At 40.9% G+C, this 20,340-nt stretch overlaps 1 protein-coding gene across 1 annotated transcript; it reads right to left on the bottom strand.

The window, feature by feature from the left end:
• Nucleotides 1-10,796: 10,796 nt before the first annotated feature.
• Nucleotides 10,797-15,091, bottom strand: FZD1 (frizzled class receptor 1). The gene has a single exon (XM_035253887.3). It carries the CDS (start codon nt 14,618-14,620, stop codon nt 12,674-12,676), a length of 1,947 nt encoding a protein of 648 aa, XP_035109778.1. The 5' UTR covers nt 14,621-15,091; the 3' UTR covers nt 10,797-12,673.
• Nucleotides 15,092-20,340: the final 5,249 nt, after the last annotated feature.

Genomic DNA, 20,340 nt, shown 5'->3' on the forward strand with positions numbered 1-20,340 from the left:
ATTTATAGAGCCATTACTACATTCGAGTGACCTCTGGTTTATTCCTGAATTATCCCTTCTTGAAAAAAAAAGTTATAAAGAAGATGAATGATGTAAAATTGTAAAAGAAGATAAAGGATGGTAGTATTAGAAGATAATTGCATATCCTTATCGTTGATTTATAGAAATTTTGCTATATTTTTATATAATTTCTCCAAATTCACATGCTTAAAAATAATGTATATTTGGGGATAATTATGAACATTTGAAATTCTTCTTCTTAAATAATTGCTTTAAAAGGCATATATTTTCAGATAAATTTATACATATGTGTGTATATACATATATGGAGGAAAATATACACTTCTAGCCATAACAGTATAGATAGAAGAAAAAATCTTGCAGTTGGTTTTTAGTATGGATTAAAAATTACATTTTAGGGAACATTTTAAGGATACATTTGTAATGCTAGGAAAATTTCTTCTCCAAAAATGTCACCATAACATTTTAAACTAGGGCAGGCATATTCATTATCTGAATTTGTATAAAATGCAACCCAGGCAATTGAGATTTCTTTTTTGACAAAATGTTTAAATTAAAGATCATGAGAAAAAGATTGTCTCTATAAATATGAAGATGACTTCATAAAGAATTAAAATCTATAATCACAGATAGAGATACATACTAGATTAATCAGAGATGAGATGAACTCTGTTGACTCTCTCTTCCAACCAGCCCCTCGCTAAAGAGTAAAAATGTAATCACTTAACAGATGTGTTTCTGATGAAAGCCATACAATTATATCACCTATAGTTAAAAAAAAACAAACAGTGGGGTTATATGTGTTCACTTGGGAGAAAAGGGTTGACATTAGTCAATCTTCATCTTTTTCTGATCTATTTCTGGAACAGACACAAAACATGAAAAAGAGAAATGTGTATTGAAAAGACATATAGAGTAACAAAAAGGGTAGCAAGCCAGAGGATATGTGCAAAGACGAGGAAGAAAGATGACATCTAAAATACAAAGAAATCAGGTAGAGTTAGAGCATTAGGACTGATATGCAGACCCTTTAACAGAAATGGGGTAAAAGGAGAGGTGAAATCAATGGGGAATTGACCACTGACAGAAACATACCTTGAGAGAATGTAATGGGGAACAGAAGAAATTCAGGAATCCACCTAAAAAAAAAAAAAAAGGAATTGTAAAGAATGAGAATGTGGAAGGAATACTTCTAAAAGAAAAATCTTCTAGTTCCAACAGCTAAGCATAGATGTAGCAGGTAGAATAATGGTCCCCCAGCAATATGTATGCCCTCGTCTTTGGAATCTGTGAATACACTACCTTACATGGAAAGAGGTACTTTGCAGATGTCATTAAGGTTAGGAACCTTGAGGTGGGAAAATCATCCTGTATTGATCTAATCATGAGTCCTTAAAAGCAGGGAACTATTTCCAAATGGAGAGAATCAGACAGAAAGAAATCAAACCAATGTTGCTGGCTTTGAAGATAGGAAAAGTGTGCCATGAGCTATGGAATAAGCCTCTAGAATAGAGGAAATAAAGCTGGAAAAGTAAGGAATAAACTCTCCCTTAGAGCCTCCAGAAAGAAACAACAATGCAACACCTTGATGCTAGCCCAATGAGACAGGTGTCAGGCTTCTCATCTGCAGAACTTACAATGATAAATTTGTATTTTTCAAGTTTTTAATAATTTGTTACAGCAGCAATAGAAAACTAATATACTAGATTACAGAAGTGACCAAGTTACCAAAATGGCTAGCTACTCTTACATAAGGATAAATACAATTACCAATCAATCACTTTGATATAAGCCCTCAATCCTGCTCAACTTCATGCATCAAAATATGTTCAGTCCATATCAGTTGTATCAAAGGAACATTTCATAATTGCTATGGAGTAAGTTTCCTTTGGCAATATAGTCAACAAGGACAAAGGACTCCTATAATTGTTCAATTTGTCATCGATCTAGTAGAGGAGTATATTTCTAAAGGGAAATGATTCTTCTCTTCCTGGTCATGATTTAGAGTGGCCTCAGAGCTGTTGCCATGTTACCCAAGTATAAAACCTACCAATTAGGTCAATTGTAAAGAAATTAAATTGAAATTTAATTAGTAGTCCCCCCTTATCCATGGGGGATACATTCCAAGGCTCCCAGTGAATACTTGAAATGGTATATTTCTGAACTCTGTATATGTTATATTATTTTCTATGTGTATCTATGATGAAGTTTAATTTATAAATTAGGCACAAAAAGAGATAAACAACAATGACTAATAATAAAATGGAACAATTAGAACAATACACTATAAAGTTATATGAATGTGGTCTCTCTCTCTCACAAAATGTCTTAGTGTATAGTACTGACCTGTTTTAAGATTGTGGTTGAGTTTGGGTAACTGAAACCTCACAAAGCAAAACCACAGATAAGGAGAGAAATACCATATAGTCATGAATTGCTTAATAATGGGGATATGTGCTGTGAAATGCATCATTAGCAATTTCAACGTAGTGAGAACATCATAGAGTACACTTACATCAACCTAGATGGCATAGCCTCCTGCACACCTAGGCTATATGGAATAGCCTATTGCTCCTAGGCTACCAACCTGTACAGCATGTTACCGTACTGTACTGAATACCATAACACAATGGTAAGTATTTTCATATCTTAAAGTAGAAAAGGAACAGCAAAAATACTGTATTATAATCTTATGGGACCACCATCATATGTGGTCTGTCATTGACTGAAACATCCTGAAGCATACATTAATGCATAGAGATACACTTAAGCTTTAAAAGCATCATAGCTTTAAAAGGTTGATTAATAAAGTACATTTGTGTCGCTTAACCTTAAGGTTGCCCATTGTCTTAATATTTTGTGTAAATAAGTCTTGTAAAACATGCTTAGCCTGAAAAGAAGCAGGAAAAATGTGGCATTAGTTTGCCTTATGCCTTTTCAATTCCCATCAGCAGTAAGGGAGAATGATAGAATCAGGAGGAGGGAGGAGAGAGGGAGATGGAGAAAAGAAGAGACAAGAAAAGAGGAAGGGAGGAGAAGAGGAAGAAAGAAAAGATATATGCAAGGTGAAGAAGACGAAGATGTGTAGCTAACCCTAGTGCTAAAAGTCCCATTATATACTTCATTTCTTTGATTCCCCTGGCAGATGTGAATTAGTGAAAAATGATTATTATTACTATTTTAGGTAAATGGATCTGAGGCTAAGAGCTGGTTGGGATTTAAGCCAGTTCTTGCAAGTCCAAGATCCTTTCCAAGATGACATTAGACTTCTCTGTCCAATCCTCATTATTTTGAAATTGATTTTCTTTTTAGAGGAGAAGGAAAGGTCATATTTAAAATCCAGGGTTATGTCCCTATTTGAGAGATGTTTCCATTCAATTCCTCTACTTACTCCCACCAGGGCTAGCCCCAGGAAAGAGTAGTTGGCTTTTGTTTTCATTATATCCCTTTCCTTTTTCCCCCTTCCAATTCAAAATGACCCCAACTTGTCTACCTGTAGGATATGAGCCTTCCCTCTCCCGGCAAGATGCTCACATCTACCCAACTTGTCAATGAACAAATGAGCCAACACAGCTCCTGGGTACTGTCCAACTCTCTGAGGGCTCTCAACCCAGAATGTCTGTCTGTGAATTTGCCACATTTGGACCTGAAACATACTCTTAAGCCTCACTCCCCTCTGACCTCAGAACACTCCTGTAACAATTATTACTCCACTCCAGTCCTCTCAGAAGAGGGCCTTCTTTCTCCTAACTAGGACTTAGCCCCTCTTCAAATGTCATTGCAGCTGCACTGCAGACTAATTCATATGAAATTTACCAGGTCTGGAAAAAATTCAAACAGAAAACATCCTAGGTGTACACAGGAGAACCCAAGCGTAGTGATAAAATCAGAAGAGAGGTGACCAGGAGGACAACAGAAAGGTCTCTGGTCATCTTGGAGATGACCAGAACATCCTTTTATAAAGGGGAGGCAGTCAATCTCTGGGCAGAAGACTTCAGACCCTAAACTTCCTCCTTAATTAGCTTAACGTGAATGATTCTCACATTTTTACAGAATTTCACCATTTATAATGGGGCTTTCATATCTATTACTTCATTATTATCTCTATTTGATTTATTAGGTCATGTGGGTCAGACTCGCTCAAGGTCCCTTAACCAAATAAGTTGAGACTAGAGCCCAGGTTTTCTGTCTCCCAGGCCAGAGTTCTTCCCCATCCCATGACACCTGCGATGATGCAGGGAAATATGTAAATGAAAATGGAAGTGTGGAATATGAAGTATAACAGTGTAACACTAATAAATACCTTTCAGATAGTTTTAGAAATTAAACTTGCTTAATGTTATTTACAGATTTTTTTCCCACTGAAATTATGATACTGCATGTTCCTGTCTAGATTTGAATAATAAAAGTTTTATTTTATTAACTGCTATGAGTTGAACATTTATATATCTCCAAATGCATGTTAAAGCCCTAAGCCTCAATGTGATAGTGTTTGGAGATGGGGCTTTTGGAAGGTAATTAATCTGAAATGAGGTCATGAGGGTGGAACTCTCATGATGGGATTAGTGTCCTTATAGGGAAAGGAAGACAATGGTGTTCTTCTCTCTCCACCTGCATGCACTGAGGAAAGGCCACGGGAACACAAAGCAATAAGACAACTGTCTGCAAGCCAGGAAACTGGCCCTCACCAGGAACTAAATCTGTTGGCTTCTTGATCTTGGACTTCTCAGCCTCCAGGACTGTGAAAATTAAATGTCAGTTGTTTAGGCCACCAAGTCTACAGTATTTTGTTACAACAGGCCAAAAGAGTTTGGACACTATGCAACATTATCAGGCTATTTTCATCAATCTACAAGGAAGTTTGCAGGCCAAAAATAAAGCCTACCAGGCATGGTGGCTCAATCCTATAATATCAGGATTATGAGGCCAAGGCAGGAAAATCACTTGAGACCAGGAGTTTAAGAACAGCCTTGGCAATACAGTGAGATTTCATCTCTACAAAAAGTTTTAAAAATTAGCCGAATGTGGTGGTGCACACTAGTAGAACAAGTTACTCAGGAGGCTGAGGTGGGAGGATCGCTTGAGCCTGGGAGGCAGGTGGCAGTGAGTTGTGATAGTACTGTTGCACTCCAGCCTGAGGGACAGAAAGAGACCCTGTCTCAGAAAAATAAAGATAAAAATAAAGCCCATGCTTCATACACAGTAATCCATATTTTTCTCAACTGTACTTTATAAATTCAACGTATTTCAGTATTTTAAAATGTATATTTGCAATTTTAATCTTTCCTCCAAAGCAAGGCCTCTCAACTTTGGCACTTAGGATAAGACAGTTCTTCATTGTCATGGGCTGTCCTGCACATTCTAGAATGTTTAGCAGCACTCTTGGCCTCTATGTATTAAATGCCCATAACACCTGATATAGTTTGGGTGTTTGTCCCCCCAACAATCTCATGCTGAAATGTAATCTCCAGTGTTAGAGGTGGGGTCTTGTGGGTGGTGGTAGGGTAGTGTGGGTGGATCCTTCATGAATGGCTTGGTGCCCTTCTGTGGTCATGAGCCAGTGTTCACGCCGTTAGTTACCAGATCTGGCTGTTTAAAAGAGTTTGGCACCTCCCACTCTCTTGCTTCCTCTCACCAGGTAATTGGTCTGCACCTGCTTTGCCTTCCACCATGAGTAAAACCTTCCTGAGGTCCAGACTAGAAGCAGATTTTAGCACCATGCTTCTTCTGCAGGCTGCATAAATGTGAGCCAAATAAAGCTCTTTACTTTGTAAATTACACCTGGTCTCAGGTATTTCTTTATAGCTATGCAAAGCAAACTGAAACAGCACCCTTCAGTGCCCAGTTATGACTGTGCAATTTGTGCCCCACTATTGCCAAATGTCTCCTAGGTAACAACATTGTCCCATTTTGAGAATTAGCTCTAGAGCCTACTGTGTAGGCTTTTTGCAATAATTACATTATCTATGTGTCTTTTTAAATTCATTTTCATTGAGTTTAATTAATAGATAGCAAGAATAGTACTGTGGTTTCAACAATAAAGGCAGTGAAATTGCATATGCATTTACAAGAAAGATGACATTAAGCTCAAAAAAGAAGTAGATCAATTCTCATGGAAGAATTTCACATAGAAACGTGAAGGTCTACGTTCACATTTCCAGGAAAACCCATTGTGAAATCCATTGTGAAGGATTGTATGGTCCACACCTTATATTCTACAATTTTCAATAATCACAGCATAATTTTTAAGACTTAGTTTACTTCTTTTTTCTTCTTGTAGATACAACTTTTAATTTGGGGAAAGATATGGGTGTGAATCCTACTTACCTTTGAGAAAAAGCATTACAATTAAATAAACTTGATGTACAGTCACTTGGGGAAATCTCTGCTTGAGTTTATAATCTCATCCCAATGTACTATTTTATAATACACACACACACACACACACACACACATGCATAGATATATATATATATGCACACACACACACGCAGAAGCCTGATAGTTCCTTACAATCTAATAAACGTTAACATCAAGTAAAAAAAAACCCAGTGATTTATTCCAAGGGAATACTGAGAGCCCTTTCTAAAAGCAGCTGGTTAACCTGATTTCATGAATGGGGTTCAGTGGCTAGTTAGAAACCTCTATCTATGCCCCATTTCTTAGGGAGGCAAAGGCTAAAGGTGGAATGGCAAGATAATCAAGGTGGTTTGTTTCATTCTTACCTTCATGTTCAACTCAGCTTCTGTTGACTGTTACTCACTGTGAAGACCAGTTACAAAGGGCTGTGTTCATTGACTTTTAATCTGGTAATTAAAAAGGTTACAGCCACCACGGAGTACTTTCAATGCTGGACGAGTGACCAACACGTAAGCTTTTACTCTATCTTGTGAGAGGACAAGTTAATCCGTGGAATAAGGTTCCCAATCATCCTAATTTGCCCAGGACTTTCCTGGGTTTACCACTTAAAATTCCCACATGCCAAGAAAACTTTCAGGCCTGGGCAAACCTGGATAGTTGGTCATTCTAACTGAGGGGCTCACAGAATATTTGGTGAAGTTTAACTTTTAAAATTATTTCCAAGAGTTGGAAAAATAAGGTCAAGAATAGTTCCCAAATCTACTTTTTAAGAAAAAAATCCTTATAATGATCATGTAGCACATGACATTTGGAATATGTATCTGACTTGCCTGTATGACTTCCAGGTATTTGCTGGAAGTGAAGACAATTGTGAAGACAAGCATTTCCAAGGGCAAGAGAACAGTCTGTCTCAGAGTGCTTCATTTAAGCAAGGACACGCTGCCAACTTGAAAGGAAATAAAGGCCACACTTTGTCTATGGGGGGATCCTGCAGTTATTCCCCTGCAAATTTAATTCAAACAGGTATTGAGATCTGAAACATGGAGATATCCACAAATTAGAGGATACTTGGTTTTTAAAAAGGAAAGAAAGAAAACCCAGGCCACAGAGAACTATATCAAAGCAGCAAGAGTGGTTCCTTTTCATGTTAATCACTGTATTGCTAAGAACATGTTTTGAAACTCTATACTATGAATGAAATTTCTTGAGATCTTTTTTATAAAATGCACACAAATTTTAAAACAAAAAAATATTGTTTTCAGGTAAGTCAATTTCATCTTTTAAAAATGTGTGTGTAAAATGTACAAATCAGTGCTATTTTAATACTTTGCTTTTAGAATTATTAGTTATACGAATGTCATTCAACTAGTGTATTAATGATACCTTAAGAAAATGTAGTGCTATTTAAATTTTATCATTCATTAATATACCTCTTTGGAATACCAATGAAATAATTTATTTAAAGTAATCTCTATTGGAAAATTGTATTTTATTTTTCCAAGGAATTTAAGGATCTGCTTGACTCATGAAACTGAGAATGACCCACAGTATACTTTTTATATGTTCATTGTGAGATGTACTTATAATTTACTTGAACTTATCCATTACATTACATGAGAAAGATTTCTTTAAGAAATGCTTTTGGGACCTCTTATTATGGTCCCAAACCAATGTATAAACAAAGATCCCTAGAGGAGGTGTTATATTTGAATAGCAACTTGATTTTGTAATGGAGAAGAGACATTTGTCACCACAAATCATGATACAACTTAGAAAAATTAGTCTAGAGATTGTGTTTTAATTGCCGGTTCTAAGCAAGCTGCTTTGTCACCATAATTGTTCAAGTTTAACATGTCCATTGTCAAAGGTATGACCAAGGTGAATAAAAATATGTAAGCCCTTAAAGTTTAAGGGAACTCTGAGACATAATTGATGTTCGAGTACCGTTTTTCAAATTTTAAGGGCTACTGGCATCTGCCAACATTCAAAACATAGATATATATCTTGGGAGTTATCAAAATAAACTTTACTTTGTTTGGTACTTCCCTTATAAGATCCGACTTCAAATGTAAAGACACTGGAATAAAAGCCTTGAATTTAAGATAGTATTGCAATTCCTTTTTAGTCACGTAACTAGAGAATTCTTGTGTATATTCCATGTCTTATTTTGGTTCATATACATTAATCCTGTGAGCCTTTGACATTAGTGTATTCTGCAAAGTATTCAATGACTATATCACCAGTGTCCACCTCTACACATACATATGACTCCATTTTGCTTCTAATCTCTCAGGGCCCAGTTACATAGACTATTATAATAAGAAACGTATCAGGGATATTCCATGCCATGACACTGGTTTCAATTAATTGCATGTGCATTAATTATATAAGTTGTGGCCAATAGCCAATAGCTTAGAAAGCAATAAAAGAGTAGCTGAAATTGAACACAAACACACACACAGTAAATATGGCATCTTAAAAAAAATGTATACCAAGGTTGAAACATGCTATTAGGGAAAGTGATCTGCCACCACCCAAGTCCTGAAATGATTTGTGATACAGTCTATTGTTTTTCTTAATTGGCCACCAACTCTTCACTATAGTCTCCTTTCCTAGTTAAATGCTGGACATTAAGAGTGATACATCAGAAGGCTTCAGTACCTACACTAAATACAAAAGGACCAGGCCAGCAAACTCAGGCTGACAAATGACTACCATAGGACAAGCTGAAAAATCCGGACCGGCTCTTTTGCATACGTTTGACACTGGCTGACTCTGAAATTAAAAATATGACTCTCTGTCCCCACAAATTTTAAGTGAAAAACTGCTTTTTTAGAAAAAAGAGCTTCAGAAATCTTTCATACTACTTATATATTTACTCCAAAAGCTAAATTAAGTACACTGTGAGGAGGGAAATGGACTCCATTTATAGCTGGTTTAAAAAAAAAATAGGCAAATCAAACCATCTGAAAATAGGGTTTGTCATGGAAACAGCATGCTAATGGGACAATATCCCAAGTAGCCTTACGGTTTTCCAGACAAGTCCTATTTTGCCATCAGCATTAAAAGAAACAAAAGGATACACTGGTTTTCTATATGCTACATCATTTAAAATAAAATTGTTTTCTAAAAACAAACGCTAGGAGTGACTTTAAAATGCCTTCTAAAGCTATTTAGCCATAGCATGTAAAACCTTTCTGCATCAAATTTATAGTTATATCATGTTAAGGACACTTACAATAAGACTGATTTAAAATATATTTTTGGATAGCAATTAATAATGTCAAAAATATGTTTTTCCAGAAATCATCTAATTGAACTACCTAGTGAGGAGGTATGGGTGAATCTGGCCTAAGAATTACTATTGTGTGTGTGTGTGTGTGTGTCTATACAATAAAACCTTCTCAGATATCTACTATATTATGTTAATGTAACAAAGAAAAAAGGAACACAAAATTGCATCTTGCTACTTAAAATCTGATGCTACACTTTTAGTAAGCTTTAACTTTTTTTCATTTGCCTTAAAATGAATGATAACTTATAAGACAATTGCATCATAATCAGGAAAGTAACTCTATTGTATCAGTGATCTGCGTTTTGGTCCCTTGTCATTTTATCATAAAATGTTTTTGTGGGAAAATTTAGTAAAGATATTTTTAACCTGTAAAGGTATTTGAGGTTTTCCATCTAGCATTTCCATTTCTCAAAACTGTATATCCATATTATGAAATATACAAGTAAACTTTACATCTCTATTTTATAAAATTAATGCATATATACTTATGTGTATACTTATCTATATATACACATATATACACATACATAAATTCTGACTAAGAGTAGACCAACTAGATAATTTATCTGGAGAAGGTTCCTTGAACAATTTTAAAAAGGGGGCTTCAGAAGCAAACAACAAAACAGCCTTATAAACCCAATTGCTGTTTAAAATGTTTATCAACATGTAGACAGTTAATCACTTATTGATTGCCTATTTATGTTTCTGTAATATTCAAGATTATGGAAGAAGTGAAACAATACCTTTAAAAATTATGAGAAAGGTGATGATTTAAAAATAAACCTCCATAATATAAAGTCATGTAAATTTATCCCTTGAAAGAAAAGAAGGCTTTAATATTAAAATTAGAATTCTCTTTTAATTCTCTGAGTAAAGAATTTGCAAAATTATATTTTCTACTGTCATGAAAACAGGTCTTTTCTTGGGACTTCACAAATGTCAATCATAACAACGCAAATAGAGTAATTCTTTGGAAAGACTAATCTGAGGGTTTAAGGATAGACTTTTTTCATTGAATTTCTGCATTTTTATACTGTGGGATTGGCTATGAGACACTATAAAATGTAAAATAGTCCAGATAGTTCAAGCTCTATTATTTTCAGGCACAAAAACCATATAATTTTGTACAAAACTTTGAATTTTTTATTTGCGAAATTAAAAATATGGTATTATATATATATATATATAAACTTCTATTCCTCTATAAATATAGATGATTTTGTGATAGTGAACAGAATAAATGTATACCAAATTCAAAGACCAATATCATTTTAGGGTATGACAGACATAGATAAATTTAGGTCCTAAGTACCGGCATTTTGATAAATTCTTAAAGTTTTAAACAATACAATCAGGAGGACTGCTTTTCTCCTCTTTTTCACAGAGAACTAAAGTGAATATTTTTAAATGGCTTTGAAAGATTTACATTTGACACATTTCTGTAAATCCAAAAGAGGAGCACACAGGATTTAATGCAGTACACCTGCACACATTTTCCCTTTAGCATGCATGCCCGTATTTTATTTCAGGCGCTATTTCCCCATCAATTATTCCACCTTCTTTACCTCCTGAAATCTTACCAGGTTATTACTGGTGGTGTGGATTGTTCCTCCCTCAGAATGTGTTGCTGAATAATAATCGTAATAAAATGTTGAAAGTGTACAACTTTTACATTTTAAAGTTTCTGATATATGCCTATTTATTTGATTAAAAATAATAAAATAGCACTTCATTTTGAGGAAGTCCATGACACTGAAATCTCCTTCAGGTTTTCAGTTTCTGTTTACGTTTTGCTGTCTTGTTAAGGAAAGCAAAGATCGTCAACTCCTTAACAAAGCTTTCCAGGTGACCTCAACATTTCCACTTTACGGACCGGTAAAATCTAAGCACAGGCTGTCTTATTCCTAAAGGCAGGTTGCCAGGCATCCGTATGCAATTAGAATTAACATTTTATAACCCCTATCTTCAGTTTCTTCCAACCCTCACAAAGCGTCATGCTTCTTCCCAAATCTCAGTAACCACATCTTTCCGTGACGCTGGCCAAACCCACACTAGGTTTTAGACACTAGAGAATGAAATGAGCTCACCCCTCAAAAATCAGACTTCAAAAAGTTTGGCATTGGTTATCTCACTCACACTGTAACCAACTAAGGTGGGAGTAGGGAGTGTCTGGGCGTTGGAGGTGACCGTGGAGGGAGGCTGAGACTGTCAGCGTCCACACCCGTACGCCCCCGTGAAGTTGGAGGAAAGTTCTGGACAGTTAAAAATCCGCTTCAGGAAGTCAAAGGGATGGGCCTTCGCAATCCACCGCTGAGCAAGGGAGGAACTGGAATGTACGAGGGCCCACCTCCAGATTTGGAAGCTTTGTGGAGTTCTGTACCCTAAGATCCTACCTCGAGCCAGGAAAGAAAGGGAGGGGGCAGAAGGAGGAGGCGGGAAGTGACCCCGGCAGCGCAGCCTAGTTGCACCCCTCAGTGCTGAACCGGCCCAGGAGCTGGCGCCCAGCTGGTGAGCACCCGCGGCCGGGAGGGAGGGGCACGCGAGGACGACCGGGAGCTCTGGGCGGTTGCACTCCAGTTTTAGTTCCTCTGCAGTACTCCGAAAAGGGCAAGAAGGAAAAGCCTCACATGGTTAAACCACCCTAAATAATTAAAAACTTTTGAAAAAGAAAAACGCGTGATCGGTCGTCACTTAAATACAAATATACTTACAAAAATCTTACACAGGCTATTTACAATCATAAAACCGAACAGTCCTAGTACCAGAGTGTGAGGGCAAGAGGTCTGTCCATCCTCCCTCTGGCAGTCGGGCCCTTGTGTTCTTTTGCTTCAGGGACGGAAGCTTTTGCAGGAGCTGAGTTATTCAAAGGAGCCTGCGAAAGAGAGTTGTCAAGTGAGGAAACCTCGAGATGTCCGGCTTGGCACGAACTCCACGGGGCTGGCTTTGGGGGGTGGCTGCACCCTGGCGGAGGCCTGGGCATGGGCTGAGCTCCGAGTCTCAGACGGTAGTCTCCCCCTGTTTGCTGTTGGTGAGCCTCGTGTAGAACTTCCTCCAGGAGTTAAGGGTCTTGCCCGACCAGATCCAGAAGCCCGACGTGATGCCCACGATCAGCGTCATAAGGTACTTGATCATGAAGACCGTGAAGTCTGGGCTCATGGGCGGGTGCGGTGGGGCGCCTCCGCCCGCCTGGAGGTGAGGGCAGGGGATAGCGTAGCTCTTGCAGCTCTGGGCCACCCAGCTGCGTTCCCACTGGTCCCGGAAGGCCTGCTCGTAGAAGTAACAGGCGATGACAATGGTGGCTGGCACAGTGTACAGCACGCTGAAGACGCCAATGCGCACCATGAGCTTCTCCAGCTTCTCGGTCTTGGTGCCATCGTGCTTCATGATGGTGCGGATGCGGAAGAGCGACACAAAACCGGCCAGCAGAAAGGACGTGCCGATGAACAGGTACACGAAGAGGGGCGCCAGCACGAAGCCACGCAGCGCGTCCACATTGTTGAGCCCCACGAAGCACACTCCGCTCAGCACATCGCCGTCCACCTGGCCCAGCGCCAGGATGGTGATGGTCTTGATGGCCGGCACAGCCCAGGCGGCTAGGTGAAAATACTGTGAGTTGGCCTCAATGGCCTCATGGCCCCACTTCATGCCAGCCGCCAGGAACCAGGTGAGCGACAGGATCACCCACCAGATGGAGCTGGCCATGCTGAAGAAGTAGAGCATCATGAAGAGGATGGTGCAGCCCTCCTTCTTGGTGCCCTGCGCCACCGTGCGTGCCCCGTCCTCGGCGAATTTGTCGTTACACACCACCCGGTCCTCCAGCAGGAAACCGGCGATGTAGGCCACAGCCACGGCCGTGTAACAGCCGGACAGGAAGATAATGGGTCGCTCCGGGTAGCTGAAGCGCCGCATGTCCACCAGGTACGTGAGCACCGTGAAAAGAGTGGAGGCACAGCACAGCACTGACCAGATGCCAATCCAGGTGCGCGAGAAGCGCAGCTCCTCGGGCCCGAAGTACATAAGCCCGTACACCTTGGTCGGTTCACAGGGCGCGCCGCAGTCCTTCTCCCCCAGGAAGTGGTAGTTGAGATAGGAGGGCACCTTGAGGGCGCGCGGGCAGGAGAACTTGCCTCGCTCCGACGCGCCGGCGCCCCCCGGGAAGCCGCCACGGTGCCCTCCGCCGCCGTGCTGGGGGTTGCTGGTCCAGAATTCTGGAAGCAGCGAGGGCGTCGGGGTGCCCTTGTCGGACGTGTTCTGGCCCACACACAGCTCGCCGGCGCCGTGCACCGGGAACTTCTCGCACTTGAGCGTGTCTGGCCACTGGAAGCCGAACTTGTTCATGAGCGCCTCGCAGCCCTGGCGCGCGCGCTCGCACAGGGAGCGGCAGGGCGGCAGCGCCTGCTCCAGCACGGTGCACACGGGCGCGTACATGGAGCACAGGAAGAACTTCAGCTCAGCGGAGCACTGTACTTTCACCAGCGGGTAGAACTGGTGCACCTCGAGGCCCGCGTCCTCCTGGTTCGTGTGGCCCAGCAGATTGGGCATGATGGTCTGGTTGTACGCGATGTCCGTGCACAGCGGGATGGAAATGGGCTGGCAATAGCCGTGGTCCGGGATGGAGATGCCCCGCTCGCCGTTGTACTGCTGCGCGCTCTGTTGCTGCTGAGGCGGCGGCGGCGGCGGTTGCTGTCCCGGCCCGGGCCCCTGGCCTGGCCCCTGGCCCGCCGCCTGCGCCCGCACCCCCAACAGCAGCGGAGCCTCCAGCAGCCAAAGCAGCAGCAGCAGCTGGCGCGCCAACCGCCGGGGGTCAGCTGGGGGGCGGCGGTGGCCACCGGCGTCCCCGCTCCCCTCCTCTGCCAGCCGGGTGGAGAGCGCCCCGGCACAAAGTTCCCAGCTCGCACCGCCGCCGGCGGCCCGGGACTTCTTAGGCGCCTCCTCCTCAGCCATACTTTCTCTGCTCCTCTCCTGGCGCCGATCGTCTGGGGCTGGCAGGGGCACGGCCGGCGGCGGCTCCCCCTGCGGCCAGGGAGACCACTGCGCCGGTGCCCTCCGTCGAGCCCAAGCCTCGTTCGGCCCGCTCCCCTGGCTCCTGTTCTGCGTACCGCAGCCGCCGCCGGCGCGGAAACTTGCGATTCATGAAGCGCGGGCGGCGGGGAGAACCCGGGTGGCTCGGGCGCGCCGGGGTCGTGTCCCGCCTTCCTGGCCCTCGGCTCGCTGGCTCCCGGCTGGCGGCGCCGCGCTAGTGGCCGCGGCCCCGTAGAGCGCGCAACTCTCTGCAGCCCAGCGGGCTCGGCTCCCCCCTGCGCCTCCGCCTCCTTCTCCGCCGCCGCCGCCTGACCATTTGTGTCAATCCCTCAACTCGCTCCCTCTCCTCTCCGTCGCGCGCCCTCCGACCGGTTTCCAGGCGCCCCGCAGTCTGTCTTTCACCAGGAGGGAGGAGCCTTGAAACCGACGCAGAACTGGAGGCTCAGGGACCGTCGCCCAATCGCCGCACCGGCTTCCCAGCGCAAAGGGAGCCGGCCGCCTACTTGCCAGAGCGAAAGCCAGCGGCCGGCTGGCGGGCGGGGTAGGAGGAGGCGGGAGGAGAAGGAAGTAGTGGTGGTGGCACTACTCAGGCACAAAGAGTAGGATTGCTATGAAGCGGGACAGGCTTGGTTGCTTTTGCTTTTTAAGAAGAAAAGGGCGAGGACAAGTAGAAGAATGGTCCCATATGCTGCTGGAGATAATGAATAGGAGTCGGAGGACTACGGGACTTAGCTTTTCTTTTCTTTTATTCATTATCATGTTTAAAAATCCTGCTCTTAACGCTGGTTACCAACCCCAAACCGGGTGCTGCTTCCAGAACAGATGCCTTTGACTTAAGGAGCGCAAGGTTGCCTTTGAGTTTGTGTCTGTCGAGGTTTTGTTTAAAATATTACACTAATAAATCCTCCAGTTCGCAGGCTGGGTTTGGTGGGCTTTGGTAGCGCCATTTCCCCAGCGGAGACGTTCACGGGATCGCTGTCAAATGAAACAAAACACAAACTTTGATGGAATTTAGAAAGTAAAGCCAGATGCGCCTTCTGCTACTATCATTCTTCTCGTAGCCAAACTCCTTTTTTTCCCGCCTCTTTAATCAAGACAGAAACAGAAGCAAAGGAAAACTATCCATTAAATTTTTGGAGAGAAAAACTTAAGAACCCGACGACCGAGGCGGCGGGGGCGCCTCTCCGGGATCGTCCTCGCCGCTCCAGACCGCAGAGGTGGCGCCGGCGAGAGCTGCAATCGCCGGCGCTGGGCCCATGGGGAGCCTTTTTAAACCCTGGGGACGCCCAAGGCTCTGATGGGAACTCCTGGGACCTCGGCCATTTAGGTTCCACAGGCTGGGCTACAGAGCTGGAGACGCCAGTCTAACAAAACAAATAAACAGTCTGAAAGCAAACAGCAAATTGCACATTCTCTTCCTAATTCCCAAACAACATAATCCGTCTCAGCAAACGCACATTAATGTTTTTTTCATTGTAAGATTATTTTAAATAATGATTTGACTATGTGACTGACTCAGTTTTATCAGAAAATTGCCACTGGATTATTAATTTTTCGAAAAAATATTTTTTTGGCCTGTCATCAGCCTCAATCTCAGCATATTTCTCTCCAATTATTTTCTGTCATTCATTTACACATTCGTTGGTTTAATAGATACCAACCACCCATTGTGCTATAAGCACTCTTAGGTCATAGAGTATCAAATGAAGGAGACCTGGGCCAGCCCTAGAGGAGGGCATAGTACAGTGGGGCACAGAAATGTAAATCACTTGTCACAGTGTCCACCCCAAAGCCAAAAGGGCACAAGGAGAGCAACCAGCCCAGATGAAATGGGGTTCTGACAGAGAGGTAGGTGTAAGGTGCAAAAGATTGAAGCTCAAATTCACTTGAATTGCTGAAGGGGGCCAGAGAGGTGAGTGTAGCTGAGGCATTTTGAGAGGAGGCAAGAGAAAAGGTTTTAGCCCAGACTAAAACGTTTGGGCCAAATTATACAGAAAATAGAGAACTATTGAAGATCACATTCCCCATATAAGCAGGGAGTGATTTCAGGGTGACTGAAAGAGGGCACCTGAGGCAGACTGTCATTAGGAAGCTTTAACATTGATAGACACATAAAGATCACTACTTAGGTGGGTGTTGCTTGTACTACATACTAACACATCTCTGAGAATTTCACTACCCAGCATGTTGGTGTCTCTAAAGAAGATGCAATCATATTGTTACCTGTTAAAGCAAAATGACATCTATTTGTCTCAGATACATATATTATTTTTTTTCAAATGTTTATAGAAGCAGTACATTCAAAAAAATGCATATTTGCTTTAAAGTATTTCTGATTGCTAGCACTTTTTAAAGCAACAGGTACTAAATGCACAATTATGTGAGCATGTTTATGTGTGTTGACTATAATTTATGACACATTTTGATATTGAAAAAGAGGTTGGGAAGCACAGGTCTCTTAAGTCCTTTGAACACTCACCATTCAATAAGTGTTCATTTTACCTCTGGCATCCTGGCCCCCAGGCCAGGGACACTTTTTCTCTAGCCTTTCAACTCTGATGCTTATTCCTCTGCTGATGGTATCCCATGTTTAGGAACTTGATCAAGCCATCTCTCTCCTATCACTCCTGTCTTGGAAAGACTTATCTGTCTTGTAGTTCCATTCCCTCAAGTTCATTCAAGCTGACAGGGCTGAGTGAAAAGTGAATTTATTCTGATGTGTTAATTACCAAGAAGCATCACATGTGTTAAGCATCCATCACCACCATCACTCCAAATCCTTCTCCTTCTCCCCTAAACAGTTAGGGCACAGAGAATATGGCAGAGCACTCAGTTCTGTTTCTTAGAGTAGAAGACACTCTCTTGCTTCAAAAGTTATTCTACTGAAATTCTTGAACTTGTTTTATATTTGACCTGACAGTGAAGTTTACTACAAGGAGGCTCAGAAGTACAGCCAATGCCAAAAAGAGTGATGGAAAGAGAAACTGCCATTCTTACCAGATTTCAAAACTACAAGGAACCAAAAATGTCATCTAGGAATAAGTTAATTTTCTGCAATCTACAGTTAAGAATAGTGGGCCCAGAAACATTAAGGGATGTATGCCAGGTTAAAGGACCCTTTTGGCTTGAATCTCATTAGAAGCTTATTTTAATCCTTCCTATATTTTTTGAGTAGCTATATTTCTTTTTATCTTTTTTAAAAGTTAGTTTTCTGTGGAAGTTCTCCCTCAATAGAATGTGTAAATGAAAGACCTTGTAAAATTTTTTAAAAATCATTTTCTGAGAGTTGTCTTCCAAAGTTAAAAACCCAACAAACTGGATTTTTATTTACTTATTATAGAAATATAATATTTAATTTATCAAAACTACATAATACAGAGGAAGGTATTAAAACCAGAAACAATTCAGAGTTTTAGTCAGTAATAACAAGGGTCATGAAAGGAGGTCATGAAAGGCGGTAATGAAGGCAATGGGTAGCAAAATATTAGAAGAGAAATATGAGCAGTATATTTTAATAGAGTATAAAATGTACTAAAATGTACTATTTTCTCAAGATGTGGAAAAGTTTGAGATCCACAGATAAAAATTACTAAGTAAGTATGAGCTATTATGAACTTGGTAACAAAAATATTTCAGTTCAAAACTATAAACATAACCCAATTCCTCCTTGATAATGTTTGGTCAAGCATCAGACTCAGTCAAGTTTTCCTATATCAAAGATCTTGTTTTATCAAGCCTTTCTTAAATCTTCTGAAGTTTCTCCAGACTGCTTATGTCAGGTTGAATGTGGATAATTAGCAGGGATAGAGATCCAGTTCCAATTACATATAGTTGAGTGTACACAAACACACAAGCAGTTAAGTAAATGCTCCATACACAACCAAAGGATCTTAAGCTTTTAGGTGAGTTGTTTTATTGCTGGCTTGTGGGTGGCAGGCTTGAATTGTCTTTGTTGAATAATAGAGGTTAACACAGGTTAAGACTATATTTTTGAACACCTACTGTGTATACTTGGTATTGTTTTGTACAATGTAGTCATATATTGTGTTGCTTAAACTTTGAGGAAGATGCTAATTATCTTATCCTTTTTTTTTTCTTTTTCTTTGTTTTTTTAGAGATAGGGTCTCACTCTGTCTCCCAAATGGGCATGATCAGAGGATCATAGTTTGCTGCAGTCTCAGACTCCTGGGCTTGAGTAATCCTCCCACTTTAACTTCTCTAGTAGCTGGGACTACAGGTATGCACCATCATGCCCATCTAATTTTTAATTTTTTTTGTGGAGACAGGATCTTGCTGTGTTGCCCAGGCTGGTCTCAAACTCCTGAGCTCCAGCTGTCCTCTCACTCAGCCTCCCTATATTATCTCCTTTTAATAGATGAAGAATCTAAGACTCAAAGCAATTAGGTAATTTGTGTAAGTTCCCATAGCCAGAAAGAGCCAGAGTGGGGCTTGTGTCTGACCAAAGTCCATGGACTTCCAGTGAATAACACTATGTAATCATGCCCACTCAAAAAATTATAGAAGAAAATGTGGTTTCTGGGAGCACATCAGGTGATTGCTCAGTATTTATGGTAGTTTTCTATTCCAGGATACATATGCTAGGGACTTAAATGCTGGGATGCACTAATGAGTTAGACCAGCATTTTCCAAACTGTGTTCTGTGAAATACAATATCTTCTCCAAAGGTGTTCTTAAAATAAATTTGTTCAAATATGTTTGGAAAAAGGCCATATTCTATGTCCTTATTGGAGATTCAAATTAGCCTAATATAATCTCTGAGAAGTGCTGAGCTTAAGAACCCTTTCAAACTTTTGTCTTATTTAGTATTTCCCACATTTGGAATACACACACACACACACACACACACACACGAAATACAAACATATATATACATACACACATACATAGACACACAGATATATTATACTGCATCAATATTTTGCTTGACATTAATGCTTTGTGAGATTCAACTTGAAAAATGCTGAATTAGGCCTATATTTTGAATTTTTATTTTATAAGGTTGGACTCTCGCCTCTGTATTACTTTTGTATGTCAAGTGTAGAAAGTGAGAATTTGAATTCTTAGTGAAGGGACGTTGATTGGTTAGGGAGGTGATGTGACAGAGAAAACTCAGGCCACACTATTCCCTTCTTTCTGGGTGGCACCGTCTAGGCGTGTATTATATTGTCTTTGTCCTAGGGACACATTAGGTATAACCCTACTCAAGCTTTCAGCATAGTTCTCTAACTTCTTTCTTCTTGAATTTCCAACCCAGAAATTACTACATAAGCTATTTCTTATCTTCCAAAACATCTGTATTCTTCTGCAACAATTTTAAAAATGAATGTCTTTTCTTTCTTTGTTTCTTCTTTCATTTTCATACAAATCTGCTCTTGACATTGGTAAAATAGTTCTCGAATTAATTCACACATGTATATGTATATATATTTATCTTTCCCTAAAACCACTTATCAAAAGAAATTTTCCGTGTGATTATCTTGACTTTTATCTTATAGGGTACTTACAGCTGATTGATATTAAGTTCCTAAACTAACTTATCATTTGAGAGTCGGCCATAATTTGTTAGAATTTACATTCTAAACATGGAAAGACTCAAAGATTTAATATAAAGGGGTGTGTTC

The sequence above is a fragment of the Callithrix jacchus genome, chromosome 11 (assembly GCF_049354715.1).
Source record: "Callithrix jacchus isolate 240 chromosome 11, calJac240_pri, whole genome shotgun sequence".
NCBI lineage: Eukaryota > Metazoa > Chordata > Mammalia > Primates > Cebidae > Callithrix > Callithrix jacchus.